This window comes from Meriones unguiculatus, chromosome 9 (genome assembly GCF_030254825.1).
Source record: "Meriones unguiculatus strain TT.TT164.6M chromosome 9, Bangor_MerUng_6.1, whole genome shotgun sequence".
Lineage (NCBI taxonomy): Eukaryota > Metazoa > Chordata > Mammalia > Rodentia > Muridae > Meriones > Meriones unguiculatus.
Window position 1 is genome coordinate 1,803,079 of NC_083357.1, and position 19,058 is coordinate 1,822,136.

The 19,058-nt window shown below is 42.8% G+C and overlaps 1 protein-coding gene across 1 annotated transcript; it reads right to left on the bottom strand.

The window, feature by feature from the left end:
* Positions 1-4,957: 4,957 nt before the first annotated feature.
* Gmfb (glia maturation factor beta) lies at positions 4,958-18,451 on the bottom strand. Its single transcript, XM_021641256.2, is given in 8 exon segments — positions 4,958-8,723; positions 8,725-8,790; positions 10,322-10,395; positions 10,979-11,061; positions 11,829-11,878; positions 12,411-12,460; positions 13,656-13,752; positions 18,177-18,451. Coding segments are annotated over 8 exon segments (465 nt in total). The 5' UTR covers positions 18,180-18,451; the 3' UTR covers positions 4,958-8,681.
* Positions 18,452-19,058: the final 607 nt, after the last annotated feature.

Genomic DNA, 19,058 nt, shown 5'->3' on the forward strand with positions numbered 1-19,058 from the left:
CCTCCCTAACATGTTTTTTTATCATGGTGTTTTCTCACAGCAATAGATACCCTAAGACACAGAGCCTCAAAGAAGTTAAGGTTGCAGTTCCTAGGAAACTGGCTTTCTCCCTGAAAGGCTGTGGTTACTGGTCCTAAGGCAGCTGTGTCAGCAGCATCCTGTGTTCTCTTTGCCAACATTGTCTGATTTAGCCCACTGGTGAGCCCATTTTTTCTCTGCAAATAGCATAGAAGATGCTTTTCTTAATGGACTTGCTTTGTCATTACCTTACACAAGTCCCCCTGGTCCCCGGTATTGTTGTTGTCTTATTTCTCATCCTTGCTCCTTCCTCTCAACATCTCACCATTTCTTATTCTTGCAGGTTTGGTCAGGGAAGAAAAGATTTACTTCAGCTTTCAACCCTCAGGTTGCAATCTAATATGGCACTGAGGGAAGTAAAGGCAGGAACAGAAGTAGAAGCCACAGAAGAGTGTTCTTGCTTGCATGGTCTTGCTCAACCTGCTGGTCAACCACTTGACCAGGGGTGGCAGCATCCTCTGTGGGCTGTGAGCTAGACCCTCTCACATCAATCATCAATTAGGAAAGACCTGCAGACTTGCCTGCAGGCCATCTGGTAGACACCATTTTCTCATCCGAGGTTCTTCATTCCAAATATGCTTAGGTTTGTATCACACTGACAAAAACCAAGCATCACAACCAGTGTGATCCATGAGTAAGTCAGTCAGGCTTACTGTGGTTGTGAGGAACAGTCCTGACCAGATACTACATTGTTTACCAAAAGACACATGGGAAGTAGACTCAACCGGAAGGACTGTCTCTGCACAGCTGTCAAGGGCCTGTAAGAGTCTACGACCTGGAGCGGGTGAGTCCTCATTAGTGCTGCAGCTTTAATTAATGGTATTGTCTCCAGTCCAAGGTCACCTCTTAGGAGCCACAGAACCGGAACCCTCTAATCCCACAGGCATCTAGACACACAGTGGAAGACTCAAGGCCATAAACTATGCACTAAACGCCTACCTCTAACTCCTTTACTGGCAGCTATCATAACTTCATTATCTATGGTTTCAACTTGCTCCAGGTGTGCTTGGACCTCGGTCAATTGACTGTTCTGTTCCTGTGCTTTGCTCTCACTCGCCGAATGTCCTTGGATGTCTCAAATTTAAACATCTGAGGGACCAATCAGCAACAGACTCAGTATGTTTGACAAAACACAGAAGAAGGGAGGAGGAAGTAGAGAGATGGCTCAGTGACTAAGTGCACAGCTCTTACGGAGAACCAGCACCCACCTGGCAGCTCACAACTGTCAGTGAGACAGGCAAAACACCCATTGTTGTGGTTCATTTAAAAGTATGATCTAATAATGTTTGCTATGAAGCCTGTAAGTATTACAGCAATATTATCTAACCTGTTACCGAAATCAAAAAAGACACAGACACCTGACAGAATGGCCTTACTTCACCTGGGGCAGATAGGACCTCCTAAGCTGTCTTTACCTCCCAAGGCCCATCCCACGCCATCTGCTCTAATAATTTCTAACTGGGCTAATTCCCATCCATAGTTCCATAACACTTGCTTATTCTCTCATCTGGGCCGCTTTCCTCGATCCACATGATCCAGTCACATGCTGGATAACCCATCACGGCCTTGCTCTCCCTTCCTCTTCCCAAGATCCTTCTCTCCCCAAAGCCCTCTAACCTTTGCCATGTCTACGTCCGTTCTGCCCTGCCAGGTGTAGGCCTCTGATAAGCCAATGAGGGATAACTGGGGAACATCCCTTATCATCACATGGATACAGGAGATAGTGAAATCAAGAGCCTGAACGGGAAAATTCATGTTACATTTATCCACACTAAAACCAAACTGCGGGGTGTTTTATACCAACCTGAAAGATAATTCCTTATGCTCCCAAGATTGACCAAATCCGTCCACAAACCCTGAATGTAGGGTAAGAGACCCTCCCTCTGGAGGCCGTTACAGACGTACAGAGCTTATACATGCACAAGGGCGTTCCTTCTGAAGCGCCACGAACGTGGGCACACTCCTGGGACCTCACAGAGAGGTGCCGTACCAAGAGCCAGCGAGGTCAAACAGCTGGACATGGCTCAGGGGTGCAACACAGGCGTGTGAGGTCCGACTCGCAGTTCTGGGGCGTGAAAGGACTGTGACGCAGGCACACGCATTAAAGCAGAGTGGCAGCACGGCGCCGGGACCCGAACAAGAGCCACCAACCCTGATTCCTGGGGTTAAAGGACATGATAAACGCCCGCAAAGAAACAAAAAAGGAAATCCAAAGCCTTGGCAGTTCTAAGGAAATCTCCAAAACTTTAACCTTGATATTCTTTTTCCTTTTCTTAAAGATTTATTATTCTACGTGGGCCCGAGGCCTGGTTCCTGGCACTGGAGTTTCAGAATGTTGTGAGCTGCCCAATGTCAGTTGGAAACTGGATTTGAGGACTTTGGAAAAGCAAGGCCCTTGACTGCTGAGCCATCACTCGGCCCTTGGCCTTAATAACTTTATGGTCCAGAGACAGTTCACTCTGTCAACCTGGCCAGTAGAGGTGATTTCCATGTTAAACGTTAAGTGTCTGAGTGAGATCCACAGTTGGATCTGATGCACCTTCCTTTGTGGGTCGCCGTCATCAGCCAGGTGTTTCCTGTCTATCTCTGCAGCTGGGACATCCATTTTCTCTGCTCTTTGACTGGTGCTTACATCACTGGCTGCCTTTTTCTTAGGCCATTGGACTGATATTAGAATTAAACCTTCAGCTTTCCTGAGTCTCCAGCATGCTATGGGAAGTCCACCATGCCTTCTCTGATCTATACTCATAGGAAATGAAACAGATTAGATAACTAGCTCTCCATGCATTCTGTAGCTATGGATTCAACCAACTACAAGCATTTATTTTTTAAATACATTTTAAATGAATAAATACTTATAAAAAGCTTCTCCTATGTTGAATATGTATGGTCTTTTTCTTACTACTAGTCCCTAAACAACGCAGCAACTACTTACATAGGATTTACGTTGTGGTAGGTATCCTAAGTAACCTGACACACAAGGATGCGTATAGGTCTTATAAAAATGCTAGATCATCTTACATATGGGAACTGAACACCCACAGCCTCTGGGACCCAAGGAGGGGCCCAGGCGCCAATCATCTATGGATCCTAAGAGGTGATGCTGTGTGTACATGTATGTGTCCTGAGTGTAAGCATACAGGCATGCATGCCTGTTAGTGTTTCTTGCTGAATCTCATAGGCACAGCTCCAGTTTAGGTGTCCAAAGAACAAGGATCCCACTGCATGATCATCAACACTTCCTGTTATATCTATACAAATAAAGTATGACAAACAGAACACAATTTATAAGCTTCTCTCTAGAAACTATACAAAGATCTATCATTGAAATTAAGTAGTCACCATGATTTTGTTTGGAATTTTCTTCTCTAAACAAGAAAACATGTTTAATGGGAAACAGCTATATGTATATAAATATTCACAGTACTATCAATCATAATTGTGCATTACTATGGAAATCATGCCTGCCTCCAGTTTATACCAAAAATGTAAAGAGATTTGGCTAAGCATAAAACCACAAGCAAGCGCACCTTTCTTTGAATGAATTAAAACTAAAGATTACCCTGGCACGGCCCCTCGGCCGGGCCAAAGCCCAGGTGTGCACTTGTAAGGTGCACTTGTAGGCTGGGCGGGGCTGGCTGTGGATACAGGCCACAGTGGCAGACAACCTGGAGCTGGTCCTGCAGTTTGGCACTTCCGCATACAAGCAAACACCTGTGCGCGCTGACATCAGAAATTGAGGTTTTCTGCTAACAGACGTGCAGAACGTCCAGAAAAAGCTGACCAACCAGGCCTCGGGAAGAGGGGAGACCCAAGAGAGACCCTGGGTCAAAGGAGCCACGACCCTAACGTGGCTCTGTAATTGGGGGCTCCCCGACCCAGCCTGCTGTTTTAGTCCACACTGCCAGAGCTGGCATCTTTTCCTCTGCTGTGGGGCTGCATACTGCTTCTTCTCCCCGAAACAGCATTCTCACATTTACACAGCTGACTGTCTCACTGAAAAGAATAATTGACCCAGATCCTTATTTGCTACCCGTTGGGCAATACCACAGAAAACGACTGCCTCTGGCTTCAGCCAGCCGGGACACAGTGTCCACTCAGGGAATGCCCTGTGCAAACACTCTGGGCCCTTGCTGGGGCCCGAGTGCTTACAGACACTTTTTGTTGCTGGAAACCAACAAGGACTGAAATTATCTTTTTAAAAAGTCTTTTTAAGCAAAGGCAAAATAATTTTTTAAATGTTTTGTTTTCCTTGAGTAGCTAACTGACCAAATTTGAGAAATAAGAAAAAACATGTTTCCTGGCTCTGGCCAGTTCACTAATTACTCCTTTCATAGCCAAAATAAGCTGTGACTATTAGCAGATTTAATCACAAGGAGTACCCGGTAAACCCTAAAGCACATTGGTGATTTGCATTTACCCATCCTAATAGACACCCACAGCATAGACTCTGTAGTTTAGTCCCTAAGTAACAGCAGGATGGTTTTTCAATACATGATTATAAACAATGAAGCTATTTCTAATAATGTAACCTCTGACAGGTTTGCTCAGAGACACACAGACCTCCTAACTTCTAATTCTCCCTTTTAAAGCCAGATTCATCATCTGGAATCAGCCCCTCTGTCTCTACTGTTGTTCACTGACTTTCTTACAAATCCATCCTTTCACAGCAGACTGAGTTTTAGTAGGATCAATGTCATTCTGTTCTCCTTCCATCAAGTCACCCAAGGATTCCTTTTCTTCATCATTGTTGTTATTTAGTTTTCCCAAAGCAAGTAAACTGCTAGATAGGCATGTGGCTCATCAAAGAAATTGACAGGCAGGCATCAGGAGTTACAAAGGGGAGGTGGAAAATAAGTAAAAAATGAAACACTGGAAGTGCTTTCATGTTAGCATTTTATTTAAACCAGTACAAGGACCATGCTTACCAAAAGACTCCAAAATAAACATGCAGATGAACTAGCAGACTGGAACCACAGCTCAAGAAGTGGTGCCAGCTGTTGATTTTCTTACACAATGACAGAGAACTGTTAAAATTCACAAGACTAAACCACCAATGTTCAAGCCTCCTGAATGAGATTATATTGGACCATCAAAATCAGTGGGACTCGCCCTGGCATGTTAGTGATCTCAAACAATATTCAAGTAATTATATTCCAAAAAGCAAGAAATTGTTTCTATCAAAGCTCAACGTAATTGTTTTAACATTACAGGAATATGATCATTGATCTGAAATGTCAAATGGCCTAACAATAAACATTCACTTTGGAACTATCAGCATGAATGAAGAGGCCTAGGAGATTATTTACATTCTTTCAGAAATACAAAATAAGATTCATCCAGAAATGTTTGCAACATTTCTTCACGTAAGTTGTAAAGGCTCAAACTTTATGGATTCCAGTATTATCAGTCTACAGAACAAATAAGGAATACAACCACATTAATAGAACTGACAGAATACAGCTTACTCTCTACTTCCCAAATACTGGCATTTCAACTCTTATGAAAATATCTATTCACTAGTCCACACACAGATTAATGTAGTCACTTGAGTTTTGCAAGTGTTCAAACATTTCTTATGTGCACCTTCCTTGGTTTCTTTTTAGGTGGGAAAAGAGCCAAGTTTAATTTGGCAATAAACTCTGCTAACTGGAAACCATTAAGTGAAAGTGTCAGACCAGGGTACAGTTTATGGCTAAGTTTGGCTCCTGAAAATAGGAGACAAAAAGGGAGGGAAAATGCCAGCACACATTTTGTTACAATTATTTATTAATGGTTTCCCTGCACTAGGCATCCAGCAAACTCCTTGGATAGACAATTCACACAGTTCAGAAGTCACTTAAACAAACAGTCAATCAGCTTTTTCTAACGTAACTGTTTTACTACCAGAGCAAAGTGATTACTGCTCAAAACTGAAAACATTTTGGAATTTCAGCACAGTAACCTGAGAATCCCTTTCTTCATATGTCACTTACGCTGTCATAAAAACTGTACCACACAGACTCTGTGGTTCCTAGTTGGTTCTAACGTTAGCTGTTATGCACAAGTCAGCTAAGGTCGGAAATTTCCAAACCAACGCTAACCTAAAACAAGAAAGAGGTTCCTGGAAAGAGTGGCTACTAAAAAGTAAAGATAAAGATTTAAGGCTGAGTAGGAATGGTTGTTCCAGAAAATCATGGAGTGTAAAAATCTGCACATATTCTTTATGGAAAGGCAGAAAAAGAATTTTAAAAATACTTTAAAAGAATGTAAATTTTAGGTAAAGGGAAACATAAACCTGTCTAAGGACAGACAGAATAAAAATGTTCTATTAATGCCCCAATTCAATGTGCTGCCTTACAAAGACTCACTTATTGGTAAGGGCCCGACAAGCTTGAAAAAGAAAGCTGCTCGCCACCTCTGTGCTGCTGCTAGAACTGGAGAATAAGAGTCCTGTACATGGCAGGTCAGTGCCACCGACCTGATGAAAGGCTTTGAAATTTCAAAAACTAAATGAAATAAGCAAGCCAAAATAAAGAACCACATTAAAACTGTACGCTCTTGTAGCACTGCTTTTGAAAGTGTACTTAATACAACCAGGTGAAAAAAAACCTTACTTGCTTCATTCAAAAACATTAAAGTCACTCTCTACTTGGATCTCATTTGCATTTCTGTAGGATTATAAGCAAGTTATTATCTAGCCCATACCAAAACACCTGTATAAGGACCCCTTAAACTTCTTGAGTGAAGTTTTCTCACTCTCTGGACACTGAAATAAAATAACTTTTCCATTCACGAACCAATACAAACACCTCCTCAAGCACTTGCAATTGCTTCCTGACATACAGGCTAGCGAACACACAGTTGGGAACACAGCACACTCTATTACACTATGAAAATTCCAACTATCTTTCCTCCAGTAAAACTGGCACAGAGCCCTCAACAAGACAAATACTATGCAATGAACACAAGCCAGCATAATGATGCTTTTGCTAGTTTTTCTTTTCTTTTTTTTTGGGGGGGTGGGGTAGGGTAGGGAAATGGGGTGTGGTAAGGTTCGAGTAAGGGTTTCTCTGTGTAGCCCTGGCTGTCTTGGAACTTGCTCTGCAGAACAAGCTGGCCTGGAGCTCAGAGATCTGTCTATCTCTGCCTCCTAAGTGCTGGGATCAAAGGTGTGCACCACCAGTGCCCAGCTCAAAATGATTACCTTCCTTTCTTTTTTTTTTTTTTTTTTTTTTTTCCAGACAGGGTCTCTATGTGTAGACCTAGCTGTCCAGGACTCAATTTGTAGACCAGTCTAGCCTTGAACTCAAAGAGATTCCCAGCCTCTGCTTCCCATGTGCTAGAATTAAAGGCGTGTGTCACCACACCAATCTGATGATTAACTTCTTAATATAAGAATTTGGTCAGCCTCTACATAGTCTCTCCACTTTTCTCTTTAAATCAAACTACTATTCAGCAGTTTCTCACACTTTAAGTGTAACATAATAATTGCAAGTAGATTAGAAGCCTTGCTTCCTGATGATGCTGTCATCCTCTAACATGACTGGCTTAATCCATATGAGAATTTCTTTTGACATTTAGGATAAAAGGTATGACATTTATTGGTGCGTTGTTATTAACTATGACCAGAGTTTTAAATAATGCTTACATATGGCACAAAAGTAATAGCAACTATACCCCAAATTAAAACTCTCACCTACCATAGATTCACAACTTTGGGCAGATAGTTGGAATTTTAAAAATAACAAGTTGGTTTTATTACAAACTTCAGTTATACATATTATAGAAAATTGTTTTACTTGAACCCTTTAAAAAAGTATTAATTTCACCAAATCTAGAATACTGGCAGTGTGGAAGTCGTAAGCTAAGGTTAAAGCTGACAAATCAAAGGCACAGAATTAACTTATCTAGGCCTGTGCTCACAGACATTAGGAGGGGCTGTAGAGTGTTGCCAAGCTACACTCTAACTCCCTCCTGGCGACATCATCAGGAACGAAGCCTTTGATTGTAGAACTTACCAGTTTCTAAGACCTGGATACTATTTTCCATAAGAAGACAACCTAATAATCCTAACTCTACCATAAGACTGAACTCCCAGACCATAGGAATGAGTGATTGATTTAATTTCTATACTTGATTAAACCAAGAGAAAATGGAAACTGATGGGAAGTGCAACAGAGGTTCTACTAAATCACTATTCATGGCTCAAAATTGGTCACTTAAGACTTTAGCCCCAAATGAAACTCAATGATGTGACAAGTGATAAAATGCTATTTGCACTTATAAACTGCCAGTACCCAGTAGTGGCCAAAGGAGGATCTGTTGTCGATCACAGTCTAATACCCACCTTCCAACAGTGTCTGCAAACAGTAACAAATTCTGAATCATAAATTATAGAAATTAGTCACAAGGGTACAAACCATCCCTGGAGAAAAGTAGTCCATCTAATAATAACAGATACAAGGAAACACTTCACAAAGTTTCATTACTATGAAGATGATTTCCCCTTTGTTCAAACTGCACAAATGAAGAGTTTTTCTTTACTGCAGGAAACAAACTGTAAGTAACAGTGCATTTTTAGGCATAAATAACTATTTATGTCTGGTTCCAGTATGGTCAGGTTAATACATAAATACTTTAGAAACACAGAAGTTCACATTAGTGGAAAAATCCAAGTTTCTCACGTAACCATTCTTCAGTTAGGTCTTCAGTGTTTCTTATTTCAAATACCTTAAGGAAGGAAAGAGCAAACAAACTGAAGTCATATTCCATTACTCTAGGGGGGGAAAATCTCTACATTGTACTGAATATTAAATACTTCATTCTGAGCCAGGGGTGGGGGTAGTGGTGGAGGTGAGAGTCCTGCAGGCCTTAAATCCCAGCACTTGGGAGGCAAAGACAGGAAGATTCTGAGTTTAAGGCCAGCCTGGTCTATAGAACATCCCAGAACAACTAGGGCTACACAGAGAAATCCTGTCTCAAAAAAACAAAAACAAACAAGAAACAAAACAAAACAAAAATAAACAACCTACATTCTGTTTCCTTCCTGTTGGTCATGACTTACCTTAGTAAATGAGATGTACTTTTCAGCAGTATTACGATTCTTTAAATGCTAAATACTTAAGTAACCAAAGTATAGCAATCAAGATGACATAAAAACTAGACTCTTTCAAAACCACAAATCCTGAACTAGCACATACAGACTAAAAGAGCAATTCTGTAACCCTTGCCCATTAGAAAAAACAGCCAAGCACACAAATCTAAGACAACCTGGCTAGGAGCTGGAGAAACCTAAGGCCCACCTTTCACTGTTCAAGTATCAGATGTCAACACCAGCTGCTGACTAATCTGACCAGGCTATATTAGAGCCCACAGTTAAAGTTCTCCAGGAGGGATCTGAATTCACAGGCCAGAAAGCACAAGGCGCTGTAGGAAGCCGAGGCATTTCAGGAAACAGATGGGGTCTGGAGCCAACTGTAATTCTGAATCTTAGCTCTAGCTAACAACCCTAAGCAAATCATCTTCTGAACCTGCTTTTCTCTGTTTTACTTTTAAAGTTACCCTTGTGTGTGTGTACATGTGTCCCTGTACAGACACACACATGCACATGAGCCACAGTACACATGCAGAGGTCAGAGGACAACCTTCAGGAGGTGATTCTCTGCTTGCACCATGTGTGTTTTAGGGATTAAACTGAGATTGGCCGTAAGTCCGGTTACCCAGTGAGCCGTCTCACAGGACCCTGGATCTATTTTCTTATTTACAGAAACATGACCATCAATCTCAACACCAGTACAGAATGAGATCATAGAAGTCAGAAAGTAATATGTAAAGGAATAATGTCAGGTCTAGTATAGGGTACAGACAGTATAAAAGACCTGATAGGCTTAGCAGTTACCATGATTCCGCTCCCCACCCTCATGGAGATAATCTCATTGTGTGTCCCAGTGTGGCCTTGAACTCATGACCCACCTGTCTCAGTTTCTTCTCCAGTGCTGGGCTTACAGGCACCCACCACCATGCATGGTTACAGTGGCTTTTCTGATAAGCTATTTTTTTCTAATCAATTTGTTTTAAAAACACATTTTGGCTCAAAGATTGTTATCGTTCTCTTTCCTACTAATAAATACAAAGCTTTACTGATGTATCACAGTAGCCTTCAAAGCTTCAGCTACAGGAAAATACTTCCACGTCAGGCTGCCTGGCTCTTGCCCTGTGTGCTGAAGGAAAGCATCAATAAACCTGCCCGCGCACACACTACCTTGGTCAGCTCAGCTGTCTGGACTAGCTTGTTCTTACTCCCAGCATACATCATCTGCTGCTCAGGCTTGCACCCTGGAAGACACCAGCACGGAAACGAATGGTAGCTTTTGAAAAGATACTGGCTTCTATTACTTTTATCTTTCACAAAGATTTATCACATCATCAAAAGTGGTTCTAGGTCTCCGTGAGTCCTGATTTTCAGAGTCTTGACAGACATTAGAAACTTTGTTCAGCACTGTTTTAATTTCAATAGTACAAGAACCATCTTCAAGATTATAGGCTTACCACTGGTAACTATTTCTAAAAAGATAAACACAGGCATATTAACATGGTCACACAAAGATCACATACTTAAACAAGGTGAAAATACATACTTCTGATTCCAAGAGATGTTACTGTGTTCCAGAATCGTTTAAATGTAGGGTTTAACTCAACAACTGCACTTCTAGGAACTGAGCAGCCAAGGGAAGCACACCCCAAGGGAAATGCTCTACGGTGCCTGCTCGAGGGGTGTGCACAAGTGTGTACAGCAAACACACACTGACCTCAGTTTCGGCTACTCAACAACTTCACCTTTGTGAATAGCAAAATGCTTAGCAAAAGACGATTCAATTATATCAACGTGGAATATACATTACTAAAGAAATTAACTTACCAACAGGACTGGAGAAAATAAAGCACAGAGGATAAGAAACTCTTCCGTCATCATGCTGATACTTATAACTATACACAATGAAGGTTTTTCTCAAGTTAAGAAACTAAACCATTGTCTGAGACAGACAATTAGCAACACCTGGCACCATTTGCTACCACACTTGTGGCATAAAACCAAAGGCAAATCACAAAATCATGTAGCCTCTCAAACAAAAAATTGTTAAAAGTACAGATTTAATATGAACTTTTTTCTTTCTCAATTTTTACTGCATGCACATTGGAATAAAGAGAATTGTCTTGTTTTTTTAATCCTATTAGGACACCAACTTTGATTTTCCTTGTCTAGTATATGCATACATGTTTTAACTTGGTTGGGCTGCTTTTAAGACGTGTTTCCATTCCTCCCTTAGCTCCACAGTCAGCATCATAAAATAACGGCTTTACATACATACTTGGTTCTTCCCTCAGCTCCACAGTCAGCATCATACAATAACGGCTTTACATACATACTTGGTTCCTCCCTCAGCTCCACAGTCAGCATCATACAATAACGGCTTTACATACATACTTGGTTCCTCCCTCAGCTCCACAGTCAGCATCATACAATAACGGCTTTACATACATACTTGGTTCCTCCCTCAGCTCCACAGTCAGCATCATAAAATAGCGGCTTTACATACATACTTGGTTCTTCGCCCACACTTGTCCCTCCTCACCCTCCTGTCCCCTGAACAGCCCCACACTGTTTTCATGCCATATAAAATATATCTTTTGAAAGTTTAACAAATGGGCTCATAATTAAAATCCCGATGACTAACAAAAAGCTTTCCAAAACACTTAGAAAAGGATATCGAGGTTGCCGCTCAGGTAGTTCATCTTTGAGTTCATCTGGGGAGATGCCCTAATGCCACAGAGAAAAGAAGTGTGAAGCATGTCCTTACGCAAAAGCTCACTCTGCGAAGAGCTCCGAGTTTGTTATCACACACAGAATGATTTCTATGTACTAACAAAACCTGGGGCTGAAGGTCAGCGTTCCTTCCATGTTTACGTTCCCAGTGTCAGGAACAGCGAGTGACTGGTGACACAGCAATACCTCCAGAGGAAACAGGAATTCTACTCTAGTTACCTACTCACGTACGTAACTAAAGCTTCCGCTTTCTATCAGTCTGCGCAGCTCATAAGTTATGAAGCTGACTCATCTTTACTAGAGCTCTAACTCCTACTTACCATGCTGGATCACATTAATACTTTAAGGAAGGCAGTTAAATCAGCAAGACAACGTGAAACCAGTAATTAGCCCATGCTTTTCATGCATAAATAGTATGTATTTAAGAAGGTCCAGAACTTGTTTTAGTACATGAAACTAACATTGCATTATTTGGACAACAACAATTGCTTAACTATAAAAATTGTATTTAGCTCATTGAACAAACCTCAAGTTCCTCATCCAGTACCACCAGGCGTTTATCCTTGTCAATCTTCACTACAATGAAAATACAGTATAAGTAAAGTATAATTCTATTGTGACCCTGACAACCCAGCCCATGTGACCTTAGTCTCTATGGAGAGAGAGGAGCGCCTAAAACTAAGGCATCAAGAAACATAGTACAAAACACACTTAAGCTTTGACGTTTTCAGACAGAATTCCCAGAATGTAACTTGCTAATTTAGGCTCTATCCACTCCTCACATGCACTGCAGGTAGGGAGAACTTTATAACTCCAATGAAACTTTCATAAAGTGGCTTTCAATATAAATCTGATTGAGACTGGTCTAAGTGCAACATGGTTAGAACTGCAAAAGAAAAGCTCAGGAGTCAGGAGAGAAAAATCCCAAGACACCAGCTTCTCCAGCATTACAGTTTCATAGCATATAGTCATTATTCTGAAAAAGTGAATTACCAACGCCACCTCTGTTCAAATAGACTCAAATACAGGTGGCATGACCCAAACACAAATCAAAGTAAACCCAGGCTACCTATGCCTTTGCTCTTTTCTACCTGCCTAAGGAGTCAGCTATGTTTGGGTCTGCACTACACTCACATTTAAATCCTAAGGACACACGATGTGACCTCAAATAGCCTCCTCTTTGGTGGCAAGTGGCACTGTTACACATTTCCCTATTAACCTTATGACCACGTGACAGCACTTATTTAACAGACCCAAACTTCATAAGGTGCCACCACCTGATTTAATTCACACTGCCTGATGTATCTCTGTTAAGCAAAGTCTATAGTCTGTACATTTTCACTCCCTCGACCTTCTTTCATCTTTCTAATCACTGCCCACAAAGACTTATGAAAACAAGTAAAGCACTCTCCACGAAACCAAAGTTTAGTGTAGAATTGGAATAAGGGCCAATGCTGAACTTTACCATTCAGGTGTGGGAAACGTTTGGTCTGCACTATTGTTAGCCCCCTGAGAAGGACAAACACCCCTGGGTTACTACAAATGGGAACCCTCATTCCTCACGTGACCAAGACAATTGGCTTCTCCAGAGCTGAGTAGGCAGCTGACATGGGGTTATCTATGGCAATAGCAGTTTCTTAACTTGCAGACGCAGTGGTAGCAAATGCAACAGGAGGATGCACCAATTACTTTCCAAAGTCTTGGCACATTCAAAGGAGCTTTAAGAGAAAACAAACTAACATCATATAGTTTTGAGGCAACTTCAGCTTACTTATAATGGCAGCATTGTGGGTTTCTTTTCGAAAACGAAACTTTCTCAGCTTTTCCACTAAATCTTCAGCAACATCACAAACCACCAAAGACTCACTCTACAAGAGAGAGGGATACATACACTTAAAATGCCATAACTTCAATATTTGTGCATGTTAAAGAACTTTCAAAGCTGGGCATGGTGGTGGCGCAACCCTGTAATCCCAGCACTCTGGGAGACAGAGGCAGGCAGGTATCTGTGAGTCTGAGGCCATCCTGATCTACAAAGGGAGTCCAGGACAGCCAAGACTACACAGGGAAATCCTGTAAAAAAAATAAAATAAAATTTCAAATCTACCAACCTTGATCTATATGGTTCAGTCATACCTCTGTTGATCTCTAACATCAGCTTCACTTTAACCTTGTCTTTGGCTGCTAAGTACTTCAAAAACCAAGCACATCCTAACAAGCACTTCCCTAGAAGTGGAGAGGAAGGGAGGAGATGTGGAAGTGAGAGGTCCTCTTTTGTCAGATGAGCAAGCTCATATTTCACACTGTGTGGCAGGAGAGGGAACGTCACCTCACTGTGTTGGAGTTTCACAATTACAGAGAAAATAAAAATGACCATGACAGTAAAAAATGAACCATTTACACATCAGTGGACTACTAAAGACATAAAATTGGCTATTAGATGTACAAAAGTAGCCAGGTGCAGTGGCACACACCTTTAATCCCAGCATTCAGGAGGCAGAGGCAGGCATTCTCTGTGAATTTCAGCCGAGCCTGGTCAACATATAGAGTTTCAGGACAGCTGGGGCTATGTAGAAAGACTGTCTCAAAAACCAACAATAACAAAAAACAAAGAATATATGAAAAGGCAAGCAATATTCTGTCCAGCCTACCGACCCCTGCAGGACACTCAGTAAACCGGTTTCCTTGAAAAACAACAACAAAAATAATGTACAAAAGCAAAAGCAGAAGAAATAAATATCAAGGCCAGTAATCACTTTATGTACTCACTGGTCGCCCCAGCCCTTAACTGTCTGGTTTTTGACAGAGGATTTCTGTTGTTGCCCAAGTTGCCTCAAACTTGTGATCTTTGTTTTAGACTCCCTGAATTGCCAAGTGTGAAATGCCATGCTATGCTATGTTTATTAGGTAAAATTACACAATCAACCAGGCATGATGGTGCATACTTGAGAGGAAGAGGCAGAAAGACCTATAAGTTTGGGGCCAGCTGGGTCTACAGAGTGAGACCCTGTCCCCCAACCCCCCCCCCAATAAAATATGTTAAAGACTCTTCCAAAACATAGCAATTCGGAGAACAGATCAGTGAAAGCCTACGTATCACTCAGCTCCACTGCCCACAGTACATCCATACCCCAATGGACTCTCTTACCCAAAGACTACAAGTCACTCACCTAGAAATATTGGACTATTAAAGGCAGCATGTGTCACAGGAAACATAAAGATAGCAAACTGTTCTACTTAAAAACCATACCAAAATTCTAGTCTCCAATACCTAACTAACTTTCAGATGCCCTCATGTTTTACATTTTTTATAGTTGGTTTGAGTCAAGTTGTAAAAAGTTCACTTTGGATTTTTCATATAGAAGTTTCCCATTCCCCTTCAAGAAAATGTGGAACTTCTCATCAGAACCTCAAAGCATTAAGGCTTCCAATTCTAAGTTAAATAAATAAATATATATATATGGAATATATATGGAAAATAACATGTATGGAAGCCTAGGTGTTTCACTGTCTATGGGATTAAAGCAGGAAATGGCTAGCATTTTAACTGTCCTTAAAATTCTGAACTCTGGTAGTCAGAAGTGTGACACGTATCATACAGTGTGCTATTATACAACCAAGGCCTACACACCAGCCAAGAGTACTAATCAACAGAAAATAACAAAAGATACAAACTTTCAATCTTCTACTTCTCTTTAGAGAGATGCAAAATATTAGGGAACTGCCTAAAGCTAAGATTAAATTTCTTTGATCAAAGATAGAATTAAGGAAACTAATATAGACTTTGGATTTTTATTTAAGACAAAACCTATTTGACAGAAGTCTTACCATTCAGCTCTGAAAATCAGAGCTACAAGTGTAAGCTTGATCTCCTAGGGTCAGACACCCATGAAAACATGCTCAGTGTCTTTGTAAGGCACTTGCCTCACATGACCCCTAGCATGATGGAAAAGACGAAAGCATGCTTTGATTTAATCTGTGTAATTCAGTTTGTGTTTTCTCCTTTCCCAATGCTACAACAGAGCCCCAAATCCCCTCCTACAAGGAGAACTCAGGAACCAGAAGCACATGTCTGTAATGCCAGCATTTAGAGGCAGAGGCAGGAAGATAAATTGTTTCTTCTAAAAAGGCAGGGGTGGTGGTAGAGAAGGGAATGAACTCTGGCTTAGCTAACTCACATCTGTTTACACTTTAAACATTTAAGAATGAGCACAAAGCTATAAAAACAATTCTAGGTGGCAAATGTTATTTATGATAGTTGAAACATTCACTTATTGGTATATTCAATAAATGAATAGTTAATGAGCACCAACACTGTTAAGCACTAGCTTTACAGAAGAGACCTACATCAAAGAGACCAGGCAAAAAAGAACTGTAAACTAGTATCTGTGACAAAGGCTGGCTAGGAGGGTCACAAGGCGCTTTGAGAACTTGTGAGGGTGAAGAACACTGCGCTGACTTTGTAATATATAAAGAAGTAACCCATACAGCATGTACGGTGTAAGGCTTATTGGGGGGAAGGAAGAGAGGAAGGGGGTAAGGGGGAGGGCAGAGGCGGAACAGAGAGAGAGAGAGAGGGGTAGGGGAGAGAGGTGGTGGGCGGGTTTTTTCCCTCACACCGGGTGCAGGTGATGACATAGGATGTAGTCAGAGCCCTAAAGGCCTGTAAGGGCAGGCCAGTTGGATTGCCTACACAAATAACAGTGACAGTAAAAAGCCATCTAACATAATTACAGCAAGCATGGCAGCCAACAGCATGAAATGACAGTGAGACTCAGATGCCCACAACAGAAGCAAGGACCAAGGCTAGGTTAGGACCTAGTAGGTACTCAGATTTCTATCTCACGGGCAAATGGAAGCTATCAACACATTTTAAGTATTGTGAAGAAGGCAAACATGGCCATATTTTAATTTTGATAAGATCATGCTTGCTGTGATATTCAATTAGAAGGCAGAGAGCCAGAAAGAACACAGAAGCATTAGTTACCAGCAAGACTATTTCAGAGAAGAGATGACAACTGGCTGAGCGGCTGAAGATCAGCATGCAAGTGAGTAACATCAGTCAGTTACCACGTATGTAACATGAGACTCACTCCTGCTTCACATAGCAAACCCTCACACCTACAGTAACAACAACCCCATTGGGCAGGAAATCTAAGGCTTAGATGGGCTAGAAGCATCTACAGGTAGTGAACCCAGGAAGCAACCCAGTTATCTTGACACCTCTCTCTCTCTCTCTCTCTCTCTCTCTCTCAACCACTAGCTATGAATTGGGATAGATTTGAGATCTGAAGGAAATACAGGCTTACAGAGATAACTTCGAGACTTCTGGCTTGTGTAAGGGACACAAATGGCACCTTTAACCACGTTTCAGAATTCTGGCTGAATGAAGGGGAGGAAACTGAGTTCTTTTTGGACAAACTGAGGAGCTTCTGTGGCATCTCTGGGAGGAAATGCTTCCTACGGATATTAACCAAAAAGTGGAATATAACTGCTGGTTGGATCTCAGTAGGGTCAGAGATAGGAACACACCAGTCAACTCAATGTAGGTGGTAACTGAAGCCAGGAATTCAGAAAAGAGAAAAACAATAGAAAAGGAAGCCTCGAGATGGAACCTAGAGCTCTTGTGGGCACAGTCCAGGGAATGGAGAAAGGAAGCCCAGGGGAAAGATGCATCAGCAGAAGTAGGGGGAAAGCCAGGAGTTCTGAAACCCAGAAGCCAAGGGGAAGGCATGAGGAAAAGGAATGCTTCGAACATGAGAGTGTCAGTACCCTGGGGTGTAGCTGAAAGGTCATAATGATGAAAATCCACGAGCTCACTGGGTTCAGAGTCCATGGTAAGACCTGCTGGATGGAAGTGTTTCCCAAGGGAGGAGTTACAGAGAACAACCGTGTCTTCCCGTTGTTTCCATGGAACTTGCTCTTACTTAAACACTTTGGGAAGGACCCACAAGGTCCTTGATAGCCACTGACTTAACTCTCCACTTTATCCTTACGCGTGGGGTTCATCGTCAAAGGGAACAGGAACCGCGGCCCAAACGCAGCGACCCTGCGCCTGACAGCTGTCTTACAGGGGGAACCCTGGAACCTTGGGTCCCCTGGGTTCCACCGGCCTGGACTCTCAGGAATGCGGGGAACGGGGGCCGGGCGAGGCCGGGATGCCGTCAGAACCGGGCGCTCGCCGCCGACGCCGCCCGGGCCCGGCCCATTGCGCCGCGGGCCGCACCCGGCCCACGCGGCGGCGCGTCCTCCTCCGGGACGCCCGCCCGGCCCGCCCTCCGCCGCCACCTACCATTTTCCTTCCGGTCCCCGGTGGTCCGCCGCCGGCGCGCTCTCGGGCCCCTTTAAGAATGGCTCGCCAGCCGCCTCCCTTCCTGCTTCGGCCAGCGCCGGGCTCGCCCGCCCCCACCCGACCACGCGGCGGCCTGCACGTGACGGCGGACGGCGGACGGCGAGGCCCAAACTTCTGCGGAGCTCGCAGGCCGGCGTTCGCGGAGCCCGCTCGGAGGCCTGCTCCCCCCGCCGTCGCCACGGCCTGGGCCGGCCTCGGCGCGCAGGGGCGCGGTGTACTCTACGAGCCCTAACGGCAGGACTTCGGTGGCTCCAGACCCGAGCCCGTGATGGCAGCGGTACTTGGGCGTCGCTTGCAGCTTGCTCCCAGAGTTAACGCCTTCTCTAACGTAGGCACGGCTTCCATCCTTCCCAGGCCCCAGGGCCTCCTGCCCTGCCTCATCCCAGAACTTGCTGAATACACTCATTTTCCAAACAGCGTTTACAGTCACCAGCAAAGGGTGATCAGTGTTGATCATGCAGCCCCTTTCTCTCTCTCAAGTCACAGCCAACAGGTGCTGTTATTGTTTAAAAGTTACGACCTTTTAGTTATATTACTATTGGTATTCCAAAACTGAGACAAATTTGCCTTTCTAAGAAAGAATATGAGATACGAGAAAGACTATGTGGATGAAAGGGTTGGCAATTTTAAAGGGGGGTGGAACTGAGAGATTTTTAAAACATTTTAATATTTTTATATCCCTTTGTGACTTTCTCCTTGGTCGTTCAGAACTATTGTCCTGAAAAGATTAGTAGAACTGTAGCATAAGAAATTCCAAAAAAAGAAAGTGCAGGGGTAGGGTGGGGCTGGAGAAATGGCTCACTGGTTAAGAGCACTGGTTGT